Below are 20,646 nucleotides of genomic sequence, written 5' to 3'. Positions count from 1 at the left end.
TACATTTTTGCTACTATCACGATGTTAGTATTGTATATTAAAAATACTTATTTTGGTCAGTCATTGTTTAGTTTAGTTTAGAGATACAGATGGATTCAGACCCTTTGGCCCACCCAGTTCATGCTGACCATCGGTCACCCGTTCACACTAGTTCTATGTTATCCCACATTTGCATCCACTTCCTACACACTAGGGGCAATTTACAGAGCCAAATTTAATCTACACACCCACATGTCTTTGGGATGTGGGAGGAAACTGGAGCACCCAGAGGAAACCCACATAGTCACAGGGAGAATGTGCAAACTCCACACAGAGAGCACCCGAGGTCAGGATTGAACCCGGGTCTCTGGAGCTATGAGGAAGCAACTCTACGAGTTGCACCACTGTGTCTTCACTGTGCTGCCCCTTAGATTACATAGGAATACAGGCTTAATAAATCTATGCATATTAATGCCAGTTGTGGTATATCTTTACTACTTGCCTAAAATAAAATATGTCTTCCTTAACTATGATTGCACTAAGTTTCTCCATCGCTGTGTAGTTCAGTGTCAGACACATGGTTCATTTGATATGCTGAATAAAGTTGATGACTCACCAGTAATGTTATTAATGTAGGAGCTCTCATCTTTATCACTGAATGGGAGGTTAGGTTGAAATTAATTCAATTGAACAGGAAGGAAAGGGGTAGAGATAAATCGAACAGTAGCTCAAGTCTATAGAACCGATCATCATCTATCAGCAGTTGTCATTTAGGACAAAATATGACAGTCCGGGGAAGATTAAATGGGAGGATCTGATTCCTACACATATTTGCTATATCCCTCTACCCTCAACTTTGTTACTTGAGCAGGAATAGTGGGCCCAACCAGAGCAGAGGAAATAACATTTGGAATTCTTATTTTTTTAAAGAAAAGTTTAGAATATTACATCAATTCTTGATTGGGTTGAGTTTAAAATAATACACTGGTGAATTTTTATCAGACCCTCCATGACGATAGCTTCTCATCCTTTCCTCAACACTACCAGGGCAAGTAACCACTCTCTCCTACTACAGAAGAGTACACAGAACTTTAAGGACACAATGCAGCAAACTTATCCTTATCATTATGTAACACTTGTACCTTAATCATTAATATAATCAAAATCATAATCCAACCCCAGTCATCCCTCCTTCTCTCTACTCCCAACCGGCAGAAGACACAGAAGACTGAAGGCACGTACCACCACCAGACTCAGAACCAGCTTCTTCCCCATACCAGCTTTATGAACGGCCCTTCCATAAGCCAGGTTACTGTTCGATTCATATCTACCCCATTGTGGCCATTGGACTTCCTAAGGAACTGGTGTCATAGGTTATAAGTGATAGGATGAGAATTAGGCCATTCTGCCCATCAAGTCTACTCCACCATTCAATCGTGGCTGAACTATCTCTCCCTCCCTCCCAACCCCATTTTCCTGCCTTCTCCCCATAACCCCCAGCACCCAATACTAATCAAGAATCTATCTATCTCTGCTTTAAAAAGATCACTTGACTTGGCTTCCACAGCCTTCTGTGGCAAAGAATTCCACAGGTTGGTGCGCAGCAATGCTGAGATTTATATTCTGAGCTCTGTATCTTTTACTTTGTTCTACTTATTGTACTTTGAGTTTGGCTTCTTTGTATTTATGTACAGTGTTATCAGTTTTGATTGGATAGCACGAAATAACATAGCTTTTCACTGTGCCTCGGTAGGCGTGACGATAATAAACTTAAACGATGACCACGACAGGCAGGGTGAGTGTGTGTGACCCTTTTAGAGAGAGGTGTTCATCTTCTGACATGTAGTCAGAGAAGGGCAAATATCACTGACTTGCCAGCAGTACCCGTTACCTTCGGAAAAAGAAACAGTACCTCGGGGAAGCGGGCAGTGTGAATGAAATGGTGGGAATAACCAGTAAAAACACACCCGTCTCTGTGCCAAACACAAGGTGCTGGAGTAACTCAGCGGGACAGGCAGCATCTGTGAAGGGAACGGACAGACGGCCTTTCGGTTCGGGACCCTTCATAGAAACATAGAAACATAGAAATTAGGTGCAGGAATAGGCCATTCGGCCCTTCGAGCCTGCACCGCCATTCAATATGATCATGGCTGATCATCCAACTCAGTATCCCGTACCTGCCTTCTCTCCATACCCCCTGATCCCCTTAGCCACAAGGGCCACATCTAACTCCCTCTTAAATATAGCCAATGAACTGGCCTCAACTACCCTCTGTGGCAGAGAGTTCCAGAGATTCACCACTCTCTGCGTGAAAAAAGTTCTTCTCATCTCGGTTTTAAAGGATTTCCCCTTTATCCTTAAGCTGTGACCCCTTGTCCTGGACTTCTTCAGACTCCATTCCCTCCCCAGATGCTGCCTGACCCGCTGAGTTCCTCACGCATTTTGTGTTTTTGCTCAAGGTTGCAGCTTCCTGAGTCTCCATCAGTCTCTGTGATGCCCAATAGAAGGTTCGTGTTTACCTTTCCCAGTGCAGGCGGAAGGCGCCAAAGCCGACTGTATGTTGGATGTTAACGTCCCCGAAGGTTGTAATTAACAACAGTCCGATCTCCTTTTGGTCGCTTCCTTGTTTGGAAAGTTGGCATTACGTAACCCCGACCACACACGGGCTCCGGGCGTGGCAGGAATGCTGCCGAGAATCAGTGTCAAGCCGCTGAAACAACAAGCTGGGTTAATCTTTGACTGTGTTGAAGTGTGAAGATATTTTGTAGGCTGCAGGTGCGTTGTGGTTGGCTCGTGTATCTGCCCTATTGAAGGGAAGTAAGGGCTGGCGACGCAGTAGTAACTGCTCCCAAGTCAAGTTAGCGAAACTAAAAGCCAGTGCGTTACCCAGATCATGGATCGGCAGTAAGAGTGTACAGATATATAGATGCTGCTCAGACCCGGTCGCAAACTCACAGCCGCCAGGGAACTGAGCACTTCGATGGTGACCTGCACTTGCAGCTTTACATTGTGTTGTCGACCTCAAGAATTGTTCCCAGTTTAATTATTGTTGCCATTGCAGACAATCAGGTCTAAATACACGGAACAGGTAGTTTGTGAGGAGCTAGTGCAATTTTTACAGAATAGGGACAGACCTTTGCAGGCGAACAGGAAGCTCTTCCAATGGCACTCCAAACCTGTCACATGCCATTTCCTCAATGGGAATTTGATTTCCAGGTATGCCTTTTAAATATTGCTTATAATACATGATTTATTATATGTGTATAACATTAGTTTAGTTTAACATAAACGCTGGAGTAACTTTGCGGGACAGGCAGCATCTCTGGAGAGAAGGAATAGGTTTTGGGCCGGGACCTTTTGAGACGTTTTGGGTCGGGACCTTTCTTCAGACATGTATTTCAGGTTAGGACCCTTCTTCAGACTGAGTCTGAGGAGTCTGAATAAGGGTCTCGATCCGAAACGTCACCTATTCCTTTTCTCCAGAGATGCTGCCTGGCCCGCTGACTTACTCCAGCATTTTGTGTTTGGATGTCTGGTGTAAACCAGCATCCGCAATTCCTGCCTATACATTAGTTTAGTTTATTGTCACGTGTACCGGGTTACAGCGAAAAGCTTTATTTGTGCTTGCAAATATGTGTGCGCGCGTCTGTATAAACTGCACACACAGAGTGAATGAAATGCAACACACTCGAGACATTTCAGAAGGGAAAATAGAATCCATCATTAACAGGAGAGTAGGCGAATATTGTAACATAATCGATTTTAGAAATAGGGAATAGGCAATACATTTTTATCTTGAAAGTTGCAGAGAGTCAGACTCGGATTCAAGCAAGTTAATAGGCCAAAGTGGGGGGAAACGGAGGCGGTGGCTGAATGGAGACAGGACGAGGTTAAACCAGCGTCCAATCGGAAACAATAAAAGGGAACTTGGCACTTAACGTTGTCGAAATGCCCTACAAACCTTACATTTCCTTGTCAACAATAGCTACACGATAAACTACAATCTTTATTTGGAGGATGGAATTTAATTACTGAAATGTGTTTTTTTTTTCTTTTTACAGAATTTGCAGTTACAGGAAGCATCAGCGTTTGACCTGCAGGATTTCAAAGATGTGGATATCATGTGTGGTAAGTACATCTCATACCACCGTGTCCTGATGAAACCATCAGGAAGTACGCGCAGTTTTAAAGGAATCCTCATTACATATTAATGCAGTTCTCAAGCTCTCATCAGTCGTTGCCATTGGAAACAAAGGAACACATTGGTGAAAGATATAACAATGAGCACGTTTAAAAAGGAATCTTGACTTTGCTGGGCCATTAACTCTGCAGCCTTCCAAAGGTTAGAACATTGGGGCGATACTACCATTTAAAGAGGTTTCTTCGGAAAACATTGCAAAACGGGTTCACATTAACATTGGTCATTCTGCAGGCACTCGACTGATACTTGAAACGACTCGGAATTACAAAAGAGAGCTATTTAGGTACATCTTTTACGTTTTGCGAAAGCCACCTGTAGTTAGAAACATGAACGAACGCGGCATCTAGCAAAACCATTCTTGCGATTAATTATTGTAGAACTTCCGAGGTTGTTTATTGATGTTGGACACACGTTGTTTATCTAGACGCGGACGACAGTGTAGCTAACGATGAAGTGTCAACAATTCTAGCCGCAATGAATGTACAAAGATCAACAAACAATACTTCCTTCAGAAGACACCCTGAGTAATTCAGCGGAACAGGCAGCATCTCTGGAGAGAAGGAATGGGTGACGTTTCGAGTCAGGTTGTGCTATGATCGTAACACCACAGTATACACCCTCGCCCAGTAACTATGCGGTCACTGGGTGTCGAGATACATTGACCCAGAGCTTTATCCCGGGGCTGGAGATTGTTCAGTTAGTTTCAAAATCGGGATTTTCTTGCATATTGCTTCTTTAGTTTAAATCCAGCATCAATGTCACACGGGCCCCTTAATAACATTGACAGTGTACAGGGAAAGCCATGGATGCAACTCGAGCGCAATGCAGTGTGGTCATCACAGAAAACAAATAGCACCATTTGCACCTCTCTCCTGTCCTTTCCTACGAAAGGCTTAGTTTTCATTTTGAAAGTTCTATTGAAATATTCTCCCACCATTCTTTCACGCAATAAGCGATTTCGGTATTCCGACTGCGCATGCCCAGGTCATAGGTCAATCGTGATAAACATTCTCGGCAGCTCAGCTGCTGCATGTATACAGACCTGCGTTTCATTCATAGTCAGGATCGAACCTGGGTCTCCAGCGCTGCAAGCGCTGTTGAATTGCTACTGGACTGTCCCTGTCCCCTCCCGAGTGTCCCATCCCTGTCCGGAGGCGGCCGGAGATGTCCGGGGTGACCCTGGACTGACAGGACACCGGTCCGGGGCAGTAGCGGCCCCAGGCTTACAGCCAGCATGGAGAACAAGCACTAACTCCAGCTCAACTCTGCTCCAACTCCCAAGGAACCTGTTCCTCGACGGGCCGGGGACCGTCAGCAGCCGGAGACTCTCGCCTTATACAGTGGCTGTTGGTTAACCCCCTCGGTGTCGGCGAAACCCAAGCACCAGTCATCAACAGGGATACACACAAAATGCTGCAGTAACTTTGTGGGTCACGCAACATCTCTGGAGAAGGGCTCGACCCGAAACCTCACCTATTCCTTCCTTTTCCCCAAAGATGCTGGGTGTCAAAATTAGCGCTTCTTCTCCGTGCTGGCTGTTCGCCTGGGGCCGCGACTGTTCCCGGCCGATGTCCCATCAGTCCAGGGCTGTCAGTTAACCCGGCGGGACACGCAGGGTTGAGCTGAAGTTAGCGCTTCTTTTCCATGCTGGCTGTAAGCTTGGGGCCACCACTGCTCCAGGCCGGTGTCCCGTCAATCCAGGGTCACCTCGGACATCTCCGGCCGCCCCCGGACAGGGATGGGACATTCGGGAGGGGACAGGGACAACCAGTAGCAATTCAACAGCACTTACAGTGCTGGAGACCCAGGTTCGATCCTGACTACGGATAAAACGTAGGTCTGTACACAAGCAGCAGTTCAACTGCTGAGAATGTCTCTCTGTTGGTCCAGACTCTCCCCTGTCTCCCACTCGCATCTGCCCCCTCTCTCTCACTGGTACACCCCCTCTCCCGCTACCTGGCACCCCCGTTCCCCAGATTAAATATATTTTTACACATAAATTATGAATAAAAATAAGAATTTATACACAGTTTATACAGCCAGCGCTTCATTCGCTTTTTCTATATCGCGAATGACCTTTGACAAATCCCATGATTCCTTGCGTTTTTCGCTTATTACTGCTGGCTATTTATTTTGTCAATCATTTTCAAGCTATGTTTTAGAGATACGCAACCTCTTGTCAGTGAAAACTGCTTCTACTCGTCTATAGACACAAAATGCTGGTAACTCAGCGGGGTCATTATTTTGTGTATCTTTGGTGTAACCCAGAATCTGCAGTTCCTTCATAAGTTCATAAGTGATAGGAGCAGAATTAGGCCATTCGGCCCATCAAGTCTACTCCACCATTTAAACATGGCTGATCTATTTCTCCCTCCTAACCCCATTCTCCTGGCTTTTTCCCATAACTCCTGACACCTGTACTGATCAAGACTTTATCTCTCTTTACCTTAAAAATATCAATTGACGGTCTCCAGAGCCTTCTGTGGCAATTAATTCAACAGATTCACCACCGTCTGACTAGTTTGGCAAAAGAATAAATCAGGGAAGGTAGTGCATCCGTGGATAACAAGGGAAATCAGGGATAGTATCAAAGCGAAGGATGATGCATACAAATTAGCCAGAAAAAAGCAGCATACCGGAGGACTGGGAGAAATTCAGAGACCAGCAAAGGAGGACAAAGGGCTTAATTAGGAAAAGGAAAAATGGATTATGAAAGAAAACTGGCAGGGAACATAAAAACTGACTGCAAAAGTTTTTATAGATATGTGAAAAGAAAGAGATTAGTTAAAATAAATGTAGGTCCCTTGCAGTCAGAAACAGGTGAGTTGATCATGGGGAACAAGGATATGGCGGACCAATTGAATAACTACTTTGGTTCCGTCTTCACAAAGGAAGACATAAATAATCTGCCGGAAATAGCAGGGGACCGCGGGTCAAAGGAGTTGGAGGAATTGAGTGAAATCCAGGTTAGTCGGGAAGTGGTGTTGGGTAAATTGAATGGATTAAAGGCCGATAAATCCCCAGGGCCAGAGAGGCTGCATCCCAGAGTACTTAAGGAAGTAGCTCCAGAAATAGTGGATGCATTAGTAATAATCTTTCAAAACTTTTTAGATTCTGGAGTAGTTCCAGAGGATTGGCGGGTAGCAAACGTAACCCCACTTATTAAGAAGGGAGGGAGAGAGAAAACGGGGAATTACAGACCTGTTAGTCTAACATCGGTAGTGGGGAAACTGCTAGAGTCAGTTATTAAAGATGGGATAGCAGCACATTTGGAAAGTGGTGAAATCATTGGACAAAGTCAGCATGGATTTACAAATGGTAAATCATGTCTGACGAATCTTATAGAATTTTTCGAGGATGTAACTAATAGCGTGGATAGGGGAGAACCAGTGGATGTGGTTGTATCTGGACTTCCAGAAGGCTTTCGACAAGGTCTCACATAAGAGATTAGTATACAAACTTAAAGCACACGGCATTGGGGGTTCAGTATTGATGTGGATAGAGAACTGGCTGGCAAACAGGAATCAAAGAGTAGGAGTAAACGGGTCCTTTTCACAATGGCAGGCAGTGACTAGTGGGGTACCGCAAGGCTCAGTGCTGGGACCCCAGCTATTTACAATATATATTAATGATCTGGATGAGGGAATTGAAGGCAATATCTCCAAGTTTGCGGATGACACTAAGCTGGGGGGCAGTGTTAGCTGTGAGGAGGATGCTAGGAGACTGCAAGGTGACTTGGATAGGCTGGGTGAGTGGGCAAATGTTTGGCAGATGCAGTATAATGTAGATAAATGTGAGGTTATCCATTTTGGTGGCAAAAACGGGAAAGCAGACTATTATTTAAATGGTGGCCGATTGGGAAAGAGGGAGATGCAGCGAGACCTGGGTGTCATGGTACACCAGTCATTGAAGGTAGGCATGCAGGTGCAGCAGGCAGTAAAGAAAGTGAATGGTATGTTGGCTTTCATAGCAAAAGGATTTGAGTATAGGAGCAGGGAGGTTCTACTGCAGTTGTACAGGGTCTTGGTGAGACCACACCTGGAGTATTGCGTACAGTTTTGTTCTCCAAATCTGAGGAAGGACATTATTGCCATAGAGGGAGTGCAGAGAAGGTTCCCCAGACTGATTCCTGGGATGTCAGGACTGTCTTATGAAGAAAGACTGGATAGACTTGGTTTATACTCTCTAGAATTTAGGAGATTGAGAGGGGATCTTATAGAAACTTACAAAATTCTTAAGGGGTTGGACAGGCTAGATGCAGGAAGATTGTTCCCGATGTTGGGGAAGTCCAGGACAAGGGGTCACAGCTTAAGGATAAGGGGGAAATCCTTTAAAGCCGGGATGAGAAGAACTTTTTTCACACAGAGAGTGGCGAATCTCTGGAACTCTCTGCCACAGAGCGTAGTCGAGGCCAGTTCATTGGCTATATTTAAGAGGGAGTTAGATGTGGCCCTTGTGGCTAAGGGAATCAGAGGGTATGGAGAGAAGGCAGGTACGGGATACTGAGTTGGATGGTCAGCCATGATCATATTGAATGGCGGTGCTGGCTCGAAGGGCCGAATTGCCTACTCCTGCACCTAATTTCTATGTTTCTATGTTTCTAAAGAAATTCCTCCTCATCTCCTTCCTAAAGGAATTATCTTTACGTCTGAGGCTATGAGCTCTGGTCCTAGACTCTCCCACTAGTGGGAACATCCTCTCCACATGCACTCTATCCAGACCTTCCACTATTTGGTAAGTTTCAATGAGGTACCCCGTCATCCTTCTAAACTCCAGCGGGTAGAGGCCCAGTGCCATCAAACGCTCATCATATGTTAATCCACTCATTCCTAGGATCACATTTTGTCTATTCTGCCAAAACCAATGATAGGTTTGAACCATTGTATTAAATTCTCCCATAGGTTTCTTTCTCCAAGAATCAAAGGTTCTTTTGTCTTGCCACGTAACTGGATTCCTTCATTACCGAACGGCTTTCTGAACTATCTCTGAGGTTTTCCTTGATTATTGCTGGTGGTCTTGCTGAGGCAGGATGAAGTGTAGATGGAGTCAATGGAAGGGAGGTTGGTTTGCGCTATAGTCTGTGCAAGCTCTTTGATTTTATACTCAACGATTCATTAATACAACACCCCACATGCTAAAGCAAAACACAAAGTGGTGGAGGAACTCGATGAGCCAGGCAGCATCCACAGAGGAAATTGATAGATGATGTTACAGGTCGGGACCCTTCTTCTTGAGGAGGAGGGGTGGGGGGAGAGAATGCTGGAAAACAGAGTTGAGGTGGGGGATAAGGCTGGCAAGTGATAGGTGTATACAGCTGAGGGGCTTTGAAAAGCAGATGGGTGGAGTAAGTTATAAGGCTAGAGATGAAAAGGAGTTAGAAGATGATAAAAAGGTAGGAGATAAGGAGAAGAGACATAATAGAATTGCTAATCCTTTTGTCCACAGACCCAACATCGTTGATGCAACCCATGTCCATGACAGATGCATACCTACCGTTTTCTGACTATGTGTCTCATCTGGACGTGTGCATTTCTTCTTCCATGTCGGCTGCTCACAACTCTCTGATTGAGATGAATCTGCAAACCGACCACACACACCTGCCTGAGCAGTTTTGGAGGGATGTGGCTGAAGAAAATCAGAAAGCTCTGGGAGATGCTCTTGTGGAAAATGAACATGTAAGAAATATACTTGGAAATACTGTTGTGTGATAGTATAGATTTAATCGTAATAATTAAAGACCGTACAATAAAAACAATATTTACATATTCCTGAAATTTGTTAAATCATTTGTTGAAAATATTATAATTGAAAGGATTAATGCATTTTGATTCCAATTTAACAATATGGTTTAAGAAGAAACCATAATGGAACTATCCTGCAACAGGTGGGACTAGTACAGATGGGGCATCAAGGTCGCCAAGTTGGGAGGAAAGGACTTGTTTCTGAGCTGAATGACTCTTACTCTAAGAAGTTGGATCATCTAGGGATTGCGGTAAATATCAGCTACATTAAGATCTCAGGAAAGAAAAAGCTAAATAAAGAATATGCTTATTATTAAAACCAGCTGGTTCTTGTTAGATATCTGTGTATATATAAGATTCACATATTTAGCACGACTGGCTAGTTTTGTTAAGCAATTGTTCTCTCTCCTGGAAATGCTTAAATGAAATATGATCTTGAAGACCAGAAAATTCTTACAGTTTGTTCCGCACTAAAGATCATACACCCACCTTTAAACAAATGAAGAAAAATATCTTCATATCTATTGATAATGGATAATGTCAACTGTACAGTGTCTCAAATTAAGGGGACTCCAAATGTTTTATTCATTCATGGACAGTAACATCAGGGACTACGCCAGTATTTGTTGCCAGTTCTAAGTAGGTCCTGAATGGAGTGCTATAGATCTGGAGCCACAGTACACACCAGGTACAGGTGGCCGGTTTCCCCTTCTGAAAGGAATCAGATGTGTTCTTTTTCACAATAATTCAATACTTTCACGGTCACTATTGTCAACAACATTTTAAAAAATGACAATGGGTCTAATTAATAACTTGAATTTAACTTCCTCCTGGTGTTGTGGTGGTGCTTGAATTAATTTATCTAATTCAATGGTCCAGGCTGCTCCATTATGTTACAGGATATACTGAATAAAACATTGGTTAAGCAAAGTATGGTCAGCAGTTTTACACAAGATATTAAAACCATTGAAGACACACAGTGAGTGTATAGACATTACGCTGATGACAGACGTGGCAAACAATAGGCCAGAAGCAACTTGGGCTACCAATACCAAATCCACTAAAACTGAGAAAATAACAGGAAACTTAATAAATGTGAAAACATTATAAAATAAAGATTGAGCTATTTCCTATGTTCAGAACCTGCATAATTGATGATGACATCATTATTTCTCAGAGAGTGGGGAGAGGTAATGAGTAAAAAGGATTCATATAGAGGCAAAGGCAATTGTACGAAATTAAGAGACTTTTTCTATATTGCACACATTGTGTAGTAAATAAAGATTTGCTACAGGATGTGAATATAATTTTTAAATTGTATGTCTATTGTCTATTTTTATTGGTATGTTGTCTGTCTGTGTTTTTAATATTACTTGCCCATTTGGAGTATGGGGAAACGTAATTTCGATCCTCTGTGTAACTACTGTTACATAATTGAATTGACAATAAAGTTACTTTGAACTTTGAACTTTGAAGATGAGGAGGATGTAATTATTTTGACTAAGGTGGTTGGAAATTGGAATATCCTGCCAGATACATAATGGGAGCAAAACTCTCGCCATGTATCTAGCAGAGTTTTTAAAATGCAGGGTCTTAAATATTAGAAGTAACTCAATAAAAAAGGATGAATGTGAATATGAATAAAACAAGTTCTGACCATCCATTGCTCTGTTCATGAAGCATTAAATATAATTGCAGTTCTATCCTTTTAGAATATGTGATGCATCATGTACTCAACCTGTGTAGTGTTCGCCTTTGTGAATGATCAATATTCTCTTTTGCAGTTGCAAGTCACTTTAAAGAGAAAGCATTGTGAAATATTATCACTGAAGGAGAGGAATATCCAGCTGAAAGAACTTGCTAGTAGGGCAAAACATCTGGCATCAATTCTTGATGTAAGTATTATAAATGTTCACACCATTATTTACATTTTATGAGTAGAGTTTGGAATAATTATACATCGTGCAGACCTGGTTTAAGAAAAGCTGTTTGAAGAAGGACTAGGCATTTCAGGGAATTGGAAATTAAGAGGTGACCACCAAGAAAGGTAAACAGATACCGCAGGAATTTCCTGTGGCTACCACCCTGTCAAACACGTGTGCCAATTTCCATACTGTTGGGCCGGAGAGCCCATCCTGATAAAATAGCAGCAGCTGCCAGATCGCTGGCATCTCCTTTGGTTTTGCTGTGGGGCAGAGTCGTGCCAAAACTAAGCAAGCAATAAGTACAGGGAACTATGGAGTATGGGGCACAGAGAGAAAATGCTGTGACCATGTGTGAGACTCCAGGATGATGTAGTGCCTCCCTAGTGCCAGGGTCAAAAGAATCTCAGAACAGGCACAGGACACTGAACAGTGATGATGAGGACGCAGAGGTCATGGTCAATATCGGTACCAATTATATAGGTAAGAAGACAGATAAGGTCCTGCAAAGAAAATTTAGGGTGTTAGGTAGTAATTTGAAATGTACAAGTTTAAGGATCTTAGGATTACTCCTAAGGCACAAATTAGAGAGGCAAGGAACAAATAGGTGGTAAGGATAATTACATGGTTATGAAGCTGGTGCTGGGGATTGGGGGAGGAATTGAGGTATATGAATCATTGGGCTCTCTTTCAGGCAAGAGTGAGCTAGATTCAAAATGGACTTGTGGAAAGAGTGATTGGAAACCTATCACCAGTAGTGTACTGCAGGATCTGTGCTGGGTCTTTTATTGTTCATCGCCTATATTAATGATTTGGATGACAATGTAGTTCATCTTAGTTAGTTGCATCTAACACCAAAATAGTAAGATTCAACGAGAACTTACCAGTTTGAAGTTTGATTGTTATTTTATGAGGAGTAACGTTGAGGGAATACATGAAGAACCCCGCCAGGACGCATGCGTGTCATTCTTCAAAGCAGCGGTGTGAAATCACAGATAACTGTAATGACTAAACATAGTAAGATTAGAGAAGAGATACCAGTTGAGTATATGATCAAGGGTGGGAGCGGAAGGCACGTATTCCCTCAATGTTACTCCTCATTAAAATAACGATCAAACTTCAAACTGGTAAGTTCTCATTTAATCTTACTATTTTACTTCGGAGTCACGTGAGTGACTACGTGAAGATTTTAAAGCTCTGTGATTTCATGCCGTGGAAAACGAGTCCATGCATCACATCTGCCTTGATTATGGGGAGAATAGTGTTAACATCATTAGACATCAATACGATATTGAAAACAATGATAAATTTATTAACACCAAATCATAGCCCCTATTTGTGGGGTAAAATCATATTACATAACTTAAAATTGTTTCTGCAAATGTTCCAGGTTCAATGACTGGTTTATTGTTGGAAAGTTCTCTCCGTTGACCATCCTGCTGTCTTGAGGATTTGGTCCATTGGAACATCCAACTTCATAGCTGCCGATGTAGCTGCAGCCCTGGTGGAGTGAGATTTAAAAATGTTAGTGTCTACTCCAGCCTTTATTAGGACCTGTCTTAGCCATCTCGAGATGGTCTGGACCGTCACTTTTTTGTGTGGCTGTTTGTAGCTGATTAAAAGTGCCATTTCTTTGCCTCTGATGATCTTTGTATACTCCATATATAATAGTAAGTGAGTTACAATACAGAGACGATCATCTGTCGGGTAGGCCCTGAATTCTATTTTTAGCCCTGCTGACCCCTGTCTGTTCTGTTTGACTAATTCATAGATGTGAAAAGTCAAATTCCCAGATGAAATAGTCATGTTGTCCAGCCTTAGTTTCTATAGCGACTGGACCCTTTGTGCCGTGACCAAGGCCATCAGCATGACTGTTTTCATTGTCAGTTTCTGTAGGGACAGAGCTGTAGGTGGAGACCAGTACAATGCTCACATCCCATATTTGGGTGTACCTGGTTCTTGGAGGATTAGCATTAAAAATGCCCCTCATGAGTTTGGTTACCAGGGGTGTGTCCCAACAGAATGCCGCTCTGTTCCTTGCCACAGGTGTGTTGACAGAGCACTTCTGGCTCAGTTGATGGCACTATAACTGAGCCCCTCATCGTAATGGAGGCTTGCCAGGAATTCCAGAACAGGCGGGATGTTGATTGATCTGTGGATGAGATTATTGTTGTGACAGTACTTTTCCCATTTCTTGATGTACACCAAGTACTGTTTTTTGGTGGACTGTCTGTGGGCCGATGCAATCATGTCCACTGTTTGGTCCGTCAGTCCCAGGTGTAGTAGAGGTGCTTTCAAACTCTACAAATTAATAGGTTTGTATAATTATGACATGGGTGACTTTCCCTTGTTACAGGATGAACCAGTAAATTAGGTCTATGATGGATGGTGATGCATGGTTCTAATACCATGTCGAGTATCACCGGGAACCATGGTTGAGTAGGCCAATCGGGTACTATCAAAATACCAGATGCAGAGTCTTGCTGTATTTTCCTTAATACCCGACTGATGAGGCAGAAAGGAGGGAATGCATAAATAAACAATTTTCCCCAATGCAGCGAAAATGCATCTGTTGCTGCTGCCCCAGGGTCTGGTTCCCATGAAACATAATTCGATAACTGGTGATTGAGCCTGGATGCGAAAAGATCGATATCTGGTGTTCCATACCATGTTGTAATTTCAGCAAATACATTTTTATCCAACATCCATTCAGTGTTTTCATTGAATTTGCGTGACCTGGTGTCTGCCACTAAATTTAGTTTACCTGGTAAGTAGGTAGCTGATATCCAAATATATCTCTGGATACACCATTGCCAAATTGTGTTGGCCAGATTGTCACATGATGTCGATTTGTTTCCACCCATATGGTTGATATATGCTACCACGGTGGTGTTGTCAATTTGTAGTCTAACATGCTGGTGATATAACCCAGAACAATATGACTTAAGGCCATGGAATGCACTTAACATCTCCAGGTAGTTTATGCCCAGTGTTTGTAATAATGATGCCTCCTGTGCATTCCATCTCCCTCCACAGCTGGAGATGGAATTGGTAGCACCCCAACCAAGTGCACTGGCATCAGTTTGTAGTACCATAGACGGGTTGCTGATAATGATTGGATTGGAACAATGCCTAATGTTATGTTCCCACCATTTTAGTTCCATTATGGCTTCTGTTGGTAGCTTCATTGGTCTGTCAAAACGACCACCATTAATTTTGAGTGCTCTTATTTTCGCTCTCTGTAAATTTCGATAATGTAAAGGTCCGAATTGTGTGGCTGGAAACGCAGCCACTATCTTCCCAATTATTCTTGCTACCAGTCTGATGGATGGTTTAATGATGTCAATGATTTTGCTGCAAGCCTCTATTAAGGCTGTAACCTTTTCTTTCGGCAAAGTCACTGACATGTGAATGGTTAATGGTGAACCCCAGATAATCCATTTTGGTTGAAGGTGTTAATTTAGACTTAACTGGATGGATGATAAACCCCAGTTTTTCAAATAATTGTTTTGTGGCTGTTACCGCTTGTTTAGCCAATTCCAAAGTTTTGCCCACAATAAGTATGTCATCTAGATATGCCATTACCATGTGTTTTTGTTTCCGCAGAAACGCTAGCGCTGGTTTCAAAATTTTTGTGAACAGCCTGGGGGCTGATGTTAACACATGAGGGAGTGTCCTGTATTGCCAGTGCTGACCCATCCAGTTGAATTTTAAATAGCATCTGTGGTCACCTCTTATGGGTACTGTATGGTAAGCATCTTTTAAATCGATGCTTGCCATGTAGTAACCTTTGGAAATCAATTGCTTAGCAGTAACAAAGGTTTCCATCTTGAAATGAATATATTGTACGAAAGTATTCAAAGTAGTCAAATCGATGATGATGCGGCAACCACCATCTTTTTGGTTTTTGATAAAGATGTTGGACAAGAATTCCTGTGATTCGTGTTGGGTTTTCTCAATTACTCCTTTTTTATAAAGCCGCTGTAGTTCAGCATGTGCTTTTGATTTTTCTATGCCTGTAAGCACGAACATTCGGTTCGGTACATGCTGAACTGGAGGGTTATGTTTTTGTATAAATTCTATGGTATAACCCTGGATACCGCTTAAAATATAAGTGTCGGTAGTTAACTTATTCCATGCATCCAGATAGTATTGTAATCTCCCACCAACCTCCATGCTCCCTTCAATTTGTAAGGAACCAGACCCACCTACCTCCATGGTTACCAGTGGTAGGTTTGTTACTTTTTCGACATCCTCCATGGGCGTTGAGGCGCCGGTGTCTGGTTCTGTAGTTGGGTTGTTGTTGAGGGTTTGCACATTTTCCAGGAAGGCCGGTCTGCGCCATGGCCTAAAAAAAGACCGATGTTGGTTGTTCCTGGCCTTTGCGCTTTCTCCAGTTTGTCTTGGCCGACTGGTGGGTGCGTAGAGGTGCTGTTTCTGGCCGAAGTAGTTTTTGGACGCTGCTTTTATGAGCCCCAGGGTTTTAGCCTCTTCGTCAAGTTCTTTGACCTGTTTGGATAAGTCGCCTCCAAATAGTAATATTGGTGGTTTGGAGGTTCCAGGTTTGCAGAGGCCTGCAAATTTGGGGTCTAAAGCCGGTTGGATAGCACTCTTCCTAATACTGTTTAACTCGTATTGGGAGTTGCAAAATAAAGCCAGTGCATCTTGGTGATCTTGGGTCATGACTTGTTCGTTCAATGTGCGGGCGAAAGCCGTATTCCTGCTGTTAGGACTTTCAGAACTTTTTGTATTTTCATGTCCCTGGCTCTGATTGATGCCCCAACATGTTTCCAGATGCACTGGTTGACACTGGGAACATTTAGTGATTTGCAGTTCCCTGGTGGTAAGTGTCTTGCTGTGGTGTCCAATAATGCCTGTCCCTGTAGCTGGTTGAATGACATGTAGTCGATACTTGCCGCTATTTTGGGCTCCAGGGTTTGGCCAGTTTGGTCGGGTTGAATAAACTGGGACACCATATCCAACAGGTTTTCTTGCACCCCATGCACACTAGGGGTATGTTCTGCACCCCTCTTCAGGGTCAGCCCAGAATTGACCCCCCGTACTCCCCTCTGATGAGGGAGAAACACTGCGCAGCCCCACAAGAGGTACTGCTGTAGGACTTACTAGCTGCCCACTGTGGCTAGTCTCCATCTCCCGGAGCCTGCCACTTTGGAGTATTTCCTCCAGCAGCCGCTCCAACTGGCTCTTATGCTCTCGGGCACAGGCCACTCGCGGCTGCTCCTGGTCCTGCAGCCGCTCCAACTGGCTCTTATGCTCTCGGGCACTGGCCGCTCGCGGCTGCTCCTGTTCCCCCAGCCGCTCCAACCAGCCCCAATGCTCACGGGCACTGGCCGCTCGCGGCTGTTCAAAGTCGGACTCATCGGAGTCAACGACTCTGTCTGTTTTTTGCTTCACTTTACCGCCTGGCCGGGGTGTAGATTTGGCCGGTGCAGGAGCGAAGTCGGGCACAGCTGTTCCCATTACGGGAGATTGGCGTGCCGTCGGCTGCTGCTGCCGGCTGCCCGCAACTCCACGGTTCTCCCCCGCCAGCTTTTTCGCAGCCTTCTTTCTCGTGGATCTGTCCATGCTTCCACCTGTAAAGTAAGTGGGAAGAACGCAAAGTCTCCTTACCTGCTGTTCCCGGCTTTTAAATTCTGCCGCTAAGGAAAACGTCGTTCCCCCTGCTGTGACTCGTTGCAAAGGTGTGTAGCGATATGACACGCATGCGTCCTGGCAGGGTTCTTCACGTAGTCACTCACGTGACTCCGAAGTAAAATTGGTGGTTTGGTGGACAATGGGTAGGGCTATCTAAGTTTACAAAAGGATCTGGTTCAACTAGGGAAGTGGGAAAAGAAATGGCAGATGGAATTTAACACTGAGAAGTGTGAGATAGTGCATTTTGGGAAGCCTAGGGAATATCCTGGGCAGTATATGGTTGGGCCCTTGAGAATGTTGTAGAGAAGAAAGCAACAGGGGTAAAGGTCCAGAGTTCCCTGAAAGCAGTGAAACAGGGTGGTGAAGAAGGTAAATGGCTTTCTTACCTTCAGCAGTAAGGGTAATGAGTTCAGCAGTTGGGGTGTCACACAACAACTGTATGAGATTGGTGAGACCACATTGTAAGGAAGGTGCAATTATAAATAAAATCTAATCAATGCTTTTAACTTTTATCAGAAACTTATAAATCACGATTGCCGGGATACCCGAGAGAGCACATCTGAAATTGTTCCCTCAACGTCTCCGGATAAGCGGCAACGAGTTGAGGGAACCTATTTTGATACCCAGGAGAGTGAAAAAGTGGATGAGATCTTAAGAGACATTTCAGAGAAATGTAGTGCAGCATTGGAAACATTGAATGAAACAAACTATAAACAACTTAAAGTATATTGCAATTCAGGAGAAGAAAGTTATACTGAAGAACAGGAAACTATCAACATGTATGGAAGCTTCAATGGACTTAAGACATCTACAGGCTGCAATGCAGTCAACTTAAGTGGCAGTGAGTTGGACGATGATGTGTCATTTAAGACTTCAATTCGTGATCACTGCACAATAAGAACATTAGCATTTCCTCAAGGTAATGCATTTACCACCAGAACACCCAGTGGTGGCTTCAAATTCCGATGGATTCCAAATTGATTGGGATGATCAGCTAACTACACTGACCAGTGGGACTTAATTAATTTTACTTTCAGTAAATAAAATACATGAAGGAATTCCATGCAGCATTCTTGCACTGCCAGCACTTAGAAGATTAAAATCTTCCTCAAAGGAATTATATTTCAGATCCACCAAATATTTTGCAACTATTGGTAAAGGTGATTTTCATGTGTGTATTCACTGTGTTATACTTTACCTCATTCGACTATTATTCACAAAAAATCAGAACTGGAAATAAAATAAAGATTTGAATATTTACACCACATTCAATACTCCAGGATGGCCCAATGCACTTTACAGCTAATGAAGTAATTTTCAAAATGTACTCATTGGTAGAAAGTTAATAATATAGTAACTAATTTGCACATAATACTCAATAATATAAGATGAAATATGTTAATATTGATTATGATAAATTTTCCATGATACTGGGGATAATTCTTAAATAGCATCATGGAATCTTTTATATGCATCTGAAAGAGCAGATGGAGTCATGATTTAACTTCATGTCCTGAAGTCAGGACTCCCTCAGAATCAGCATCAGCCTACATTTTGGTACACAAGTCCAGGGTTGTCTAAGTATGCATAACCTTAGTGTCACCAACTGAACTCCATCTTACACAAATCTTCAGGGTTTTCAATATGTAGAAAGAAACATGTTTCTTAACTTATTTCCTGTACATAACTGATTTGTAAATAGTTTAACTCTCTTTGCTTTTTAACCCAATCGTTATAGTTCAGTCATTTTGTACAGCAAAAGAAATAGAGATGTGTCATGCTTCTTATTTAGGTGGAAAAAATATGATGACTGTTTTCTTATGCTGCTGTACACATCAGTGGAGACAATTGAACAGGCATCTTTGCATGATTAAAGTTTAAATGCATCAAATGTTCTAATTCTGTGCTAATGTTTTATTCAGCTTGATTGTTTCAAAGTCCATTCAAAAACTCGTCACAGTATTGGAAGAAATGTAAAAATCTGATGCGAAGAGATAAATATCCTTTCATTGGAATCAAAATAATTTTAAAGCTATCAAAACATTACTTAAATATTGGAATTTATGAGACAAAGTTAAATTAGTTCAATATGGGCCCGAAGTGCTGTCATCTACAGCCAGGGACCAGTTTATGGGACCAGTTCCCATTATTCCCAAATTTTATCAGCTACCCATCTGTGGATCAGATTTCCCATATTCTTATAACGGAAATCCATTTTTTGAGCTGGTTCAAATGTGAAATATGATCTGCCAACTTGATCTGTTTACTGTTGTTTTTAATGGCTGTTAAATATTTACCCCATGACTTCAAGTATGGAGAGCTTTGTATCATTTATTATTTCAACTACAGATTACCTGGAAATTCAATCTAGCATAGCATTTGTGAATTCTGCAAATTTAGAACCAGAACACCAATAGAGTCATAGTGATACAGTGTGGAAACAAGCCCTTCGGCCTAACTCGCCCACACTGGCCAACAATGTCCCAGCTACACTAGTAGCTTGCCTACATTTGGTCCATATCCCTCCAAAGCTGTCCTATCCATGTATCTGCCTAACTGTTTCTTAAATGATGGGATAGTCCCAGTCTCAACTACCTCCTCTGGCAGTTTGTTCCATACGCCCACCAACTTTTGTGTGAAAAAGTGGATACTTGGATTCCAATTAAATCTTTTCCCCTTCACCTTAACCCTATGTCCTCTTGTCCTCGATTCCCCTACTCTGGGCAAGAGACTGTGCATCTACCCAATCTATTCCTCTCATGATTTTTTACACCTCTATAAGATCACCCCTCATCTTCCTACGCTCCATGGAATAGAGAACCAGCCTACTCACTCTCCCTATAGCTCACACCCTCTAGTTCCTTCAAGCTTGACAACATCATTCCTATAACATGTTGCCTAGAACCTCTTCTTATCGAGTCCACACACAAGATCAGCCAGAGCTGAACACACTTCTCGGCATCTGCGTACAATGGTGTCTGTCTTGCGCCTCTTGTGCGTGGTGGTGGAAAGATTGGTGGAAACAGGGCAGCGATGTGTATGCTCTTTCCTTGACCCCTGCCCAGAACTGAACACAATATTCCAAATGTGGTCTCACCAACGTCTTATACACCTCAATATGACCTCCCAACTTCTATACTCAATGCTC

At 42.9% G+C, this 20,646-nt stretch overlaps 1 protein-coding gene across 2 annotated transcripts in view; it reads left to right on the top strand.

Moving 5' to 3' along the window:
* The window catches only part of mcidas (multiciliate differentiation and DNA synthesis associated cell cycle protein), a 28,768-nt gene extending 8,689 nt beyond the window's left edge, over positions 1 to 20,079 (top strand). The window contains exons 1-5 of one of the 2 annotated variants that reach the window (XM_055634287.1): positions 2,368 to 3,195; positions 4,041 to 4,107; positions 9,626 to 9,855; positions 11,706 to 11,816; positions 18,015 to 20,079. In XM_055634287.1, the coding sequence (XP_055490262.1) occupies positions 3,142 to 3,195; positions 4,041 to 4,107; positions 9,626 to 9,855; positions 11,706 to 11,816; positions 18,015 to 18,479 (927 nt within the window). In that variant the 5' untranslated portion in view covers positions 2,368 to 3,141 and the 3' untranslated portion in view covers positions 18,480 to 20,079. Of the gene's footprint in view, positions 1 to 2,367; positions 3,196 to 4,040; positions 4,108 to 9,625; positions 9,856 to 11,705; positions 11,817 to 18,014 lie in introns of those variants that run through there. The other variant, XM_055634278.1, reaches the window with a different exon arrangement.
* The last annotated feature ends 567 nt before the right edge of the window (positions 20,080 to 20,646 follow it).

This window comes from Leucoraja erinacea, chromosome 1 (genome assembly GCF_028641065.1).
Source record: "Leucoraja erinacea ecotype New England chromosome 1, Leri_hhj_1, whole genome shotgun sequence".
Taxonomy (NCBI): Eukaryota; Metazoa; Chordata; class Chondrichthyes; order Rajiformes; family Rajidae; genus Leucoraja; species Leucoraja erinaceus.
The sequence above is the reverse complement of the archived record's forward strand: the minus strand, read 5'-3'. Positions and strand labels throughout refer to the sequence as shown.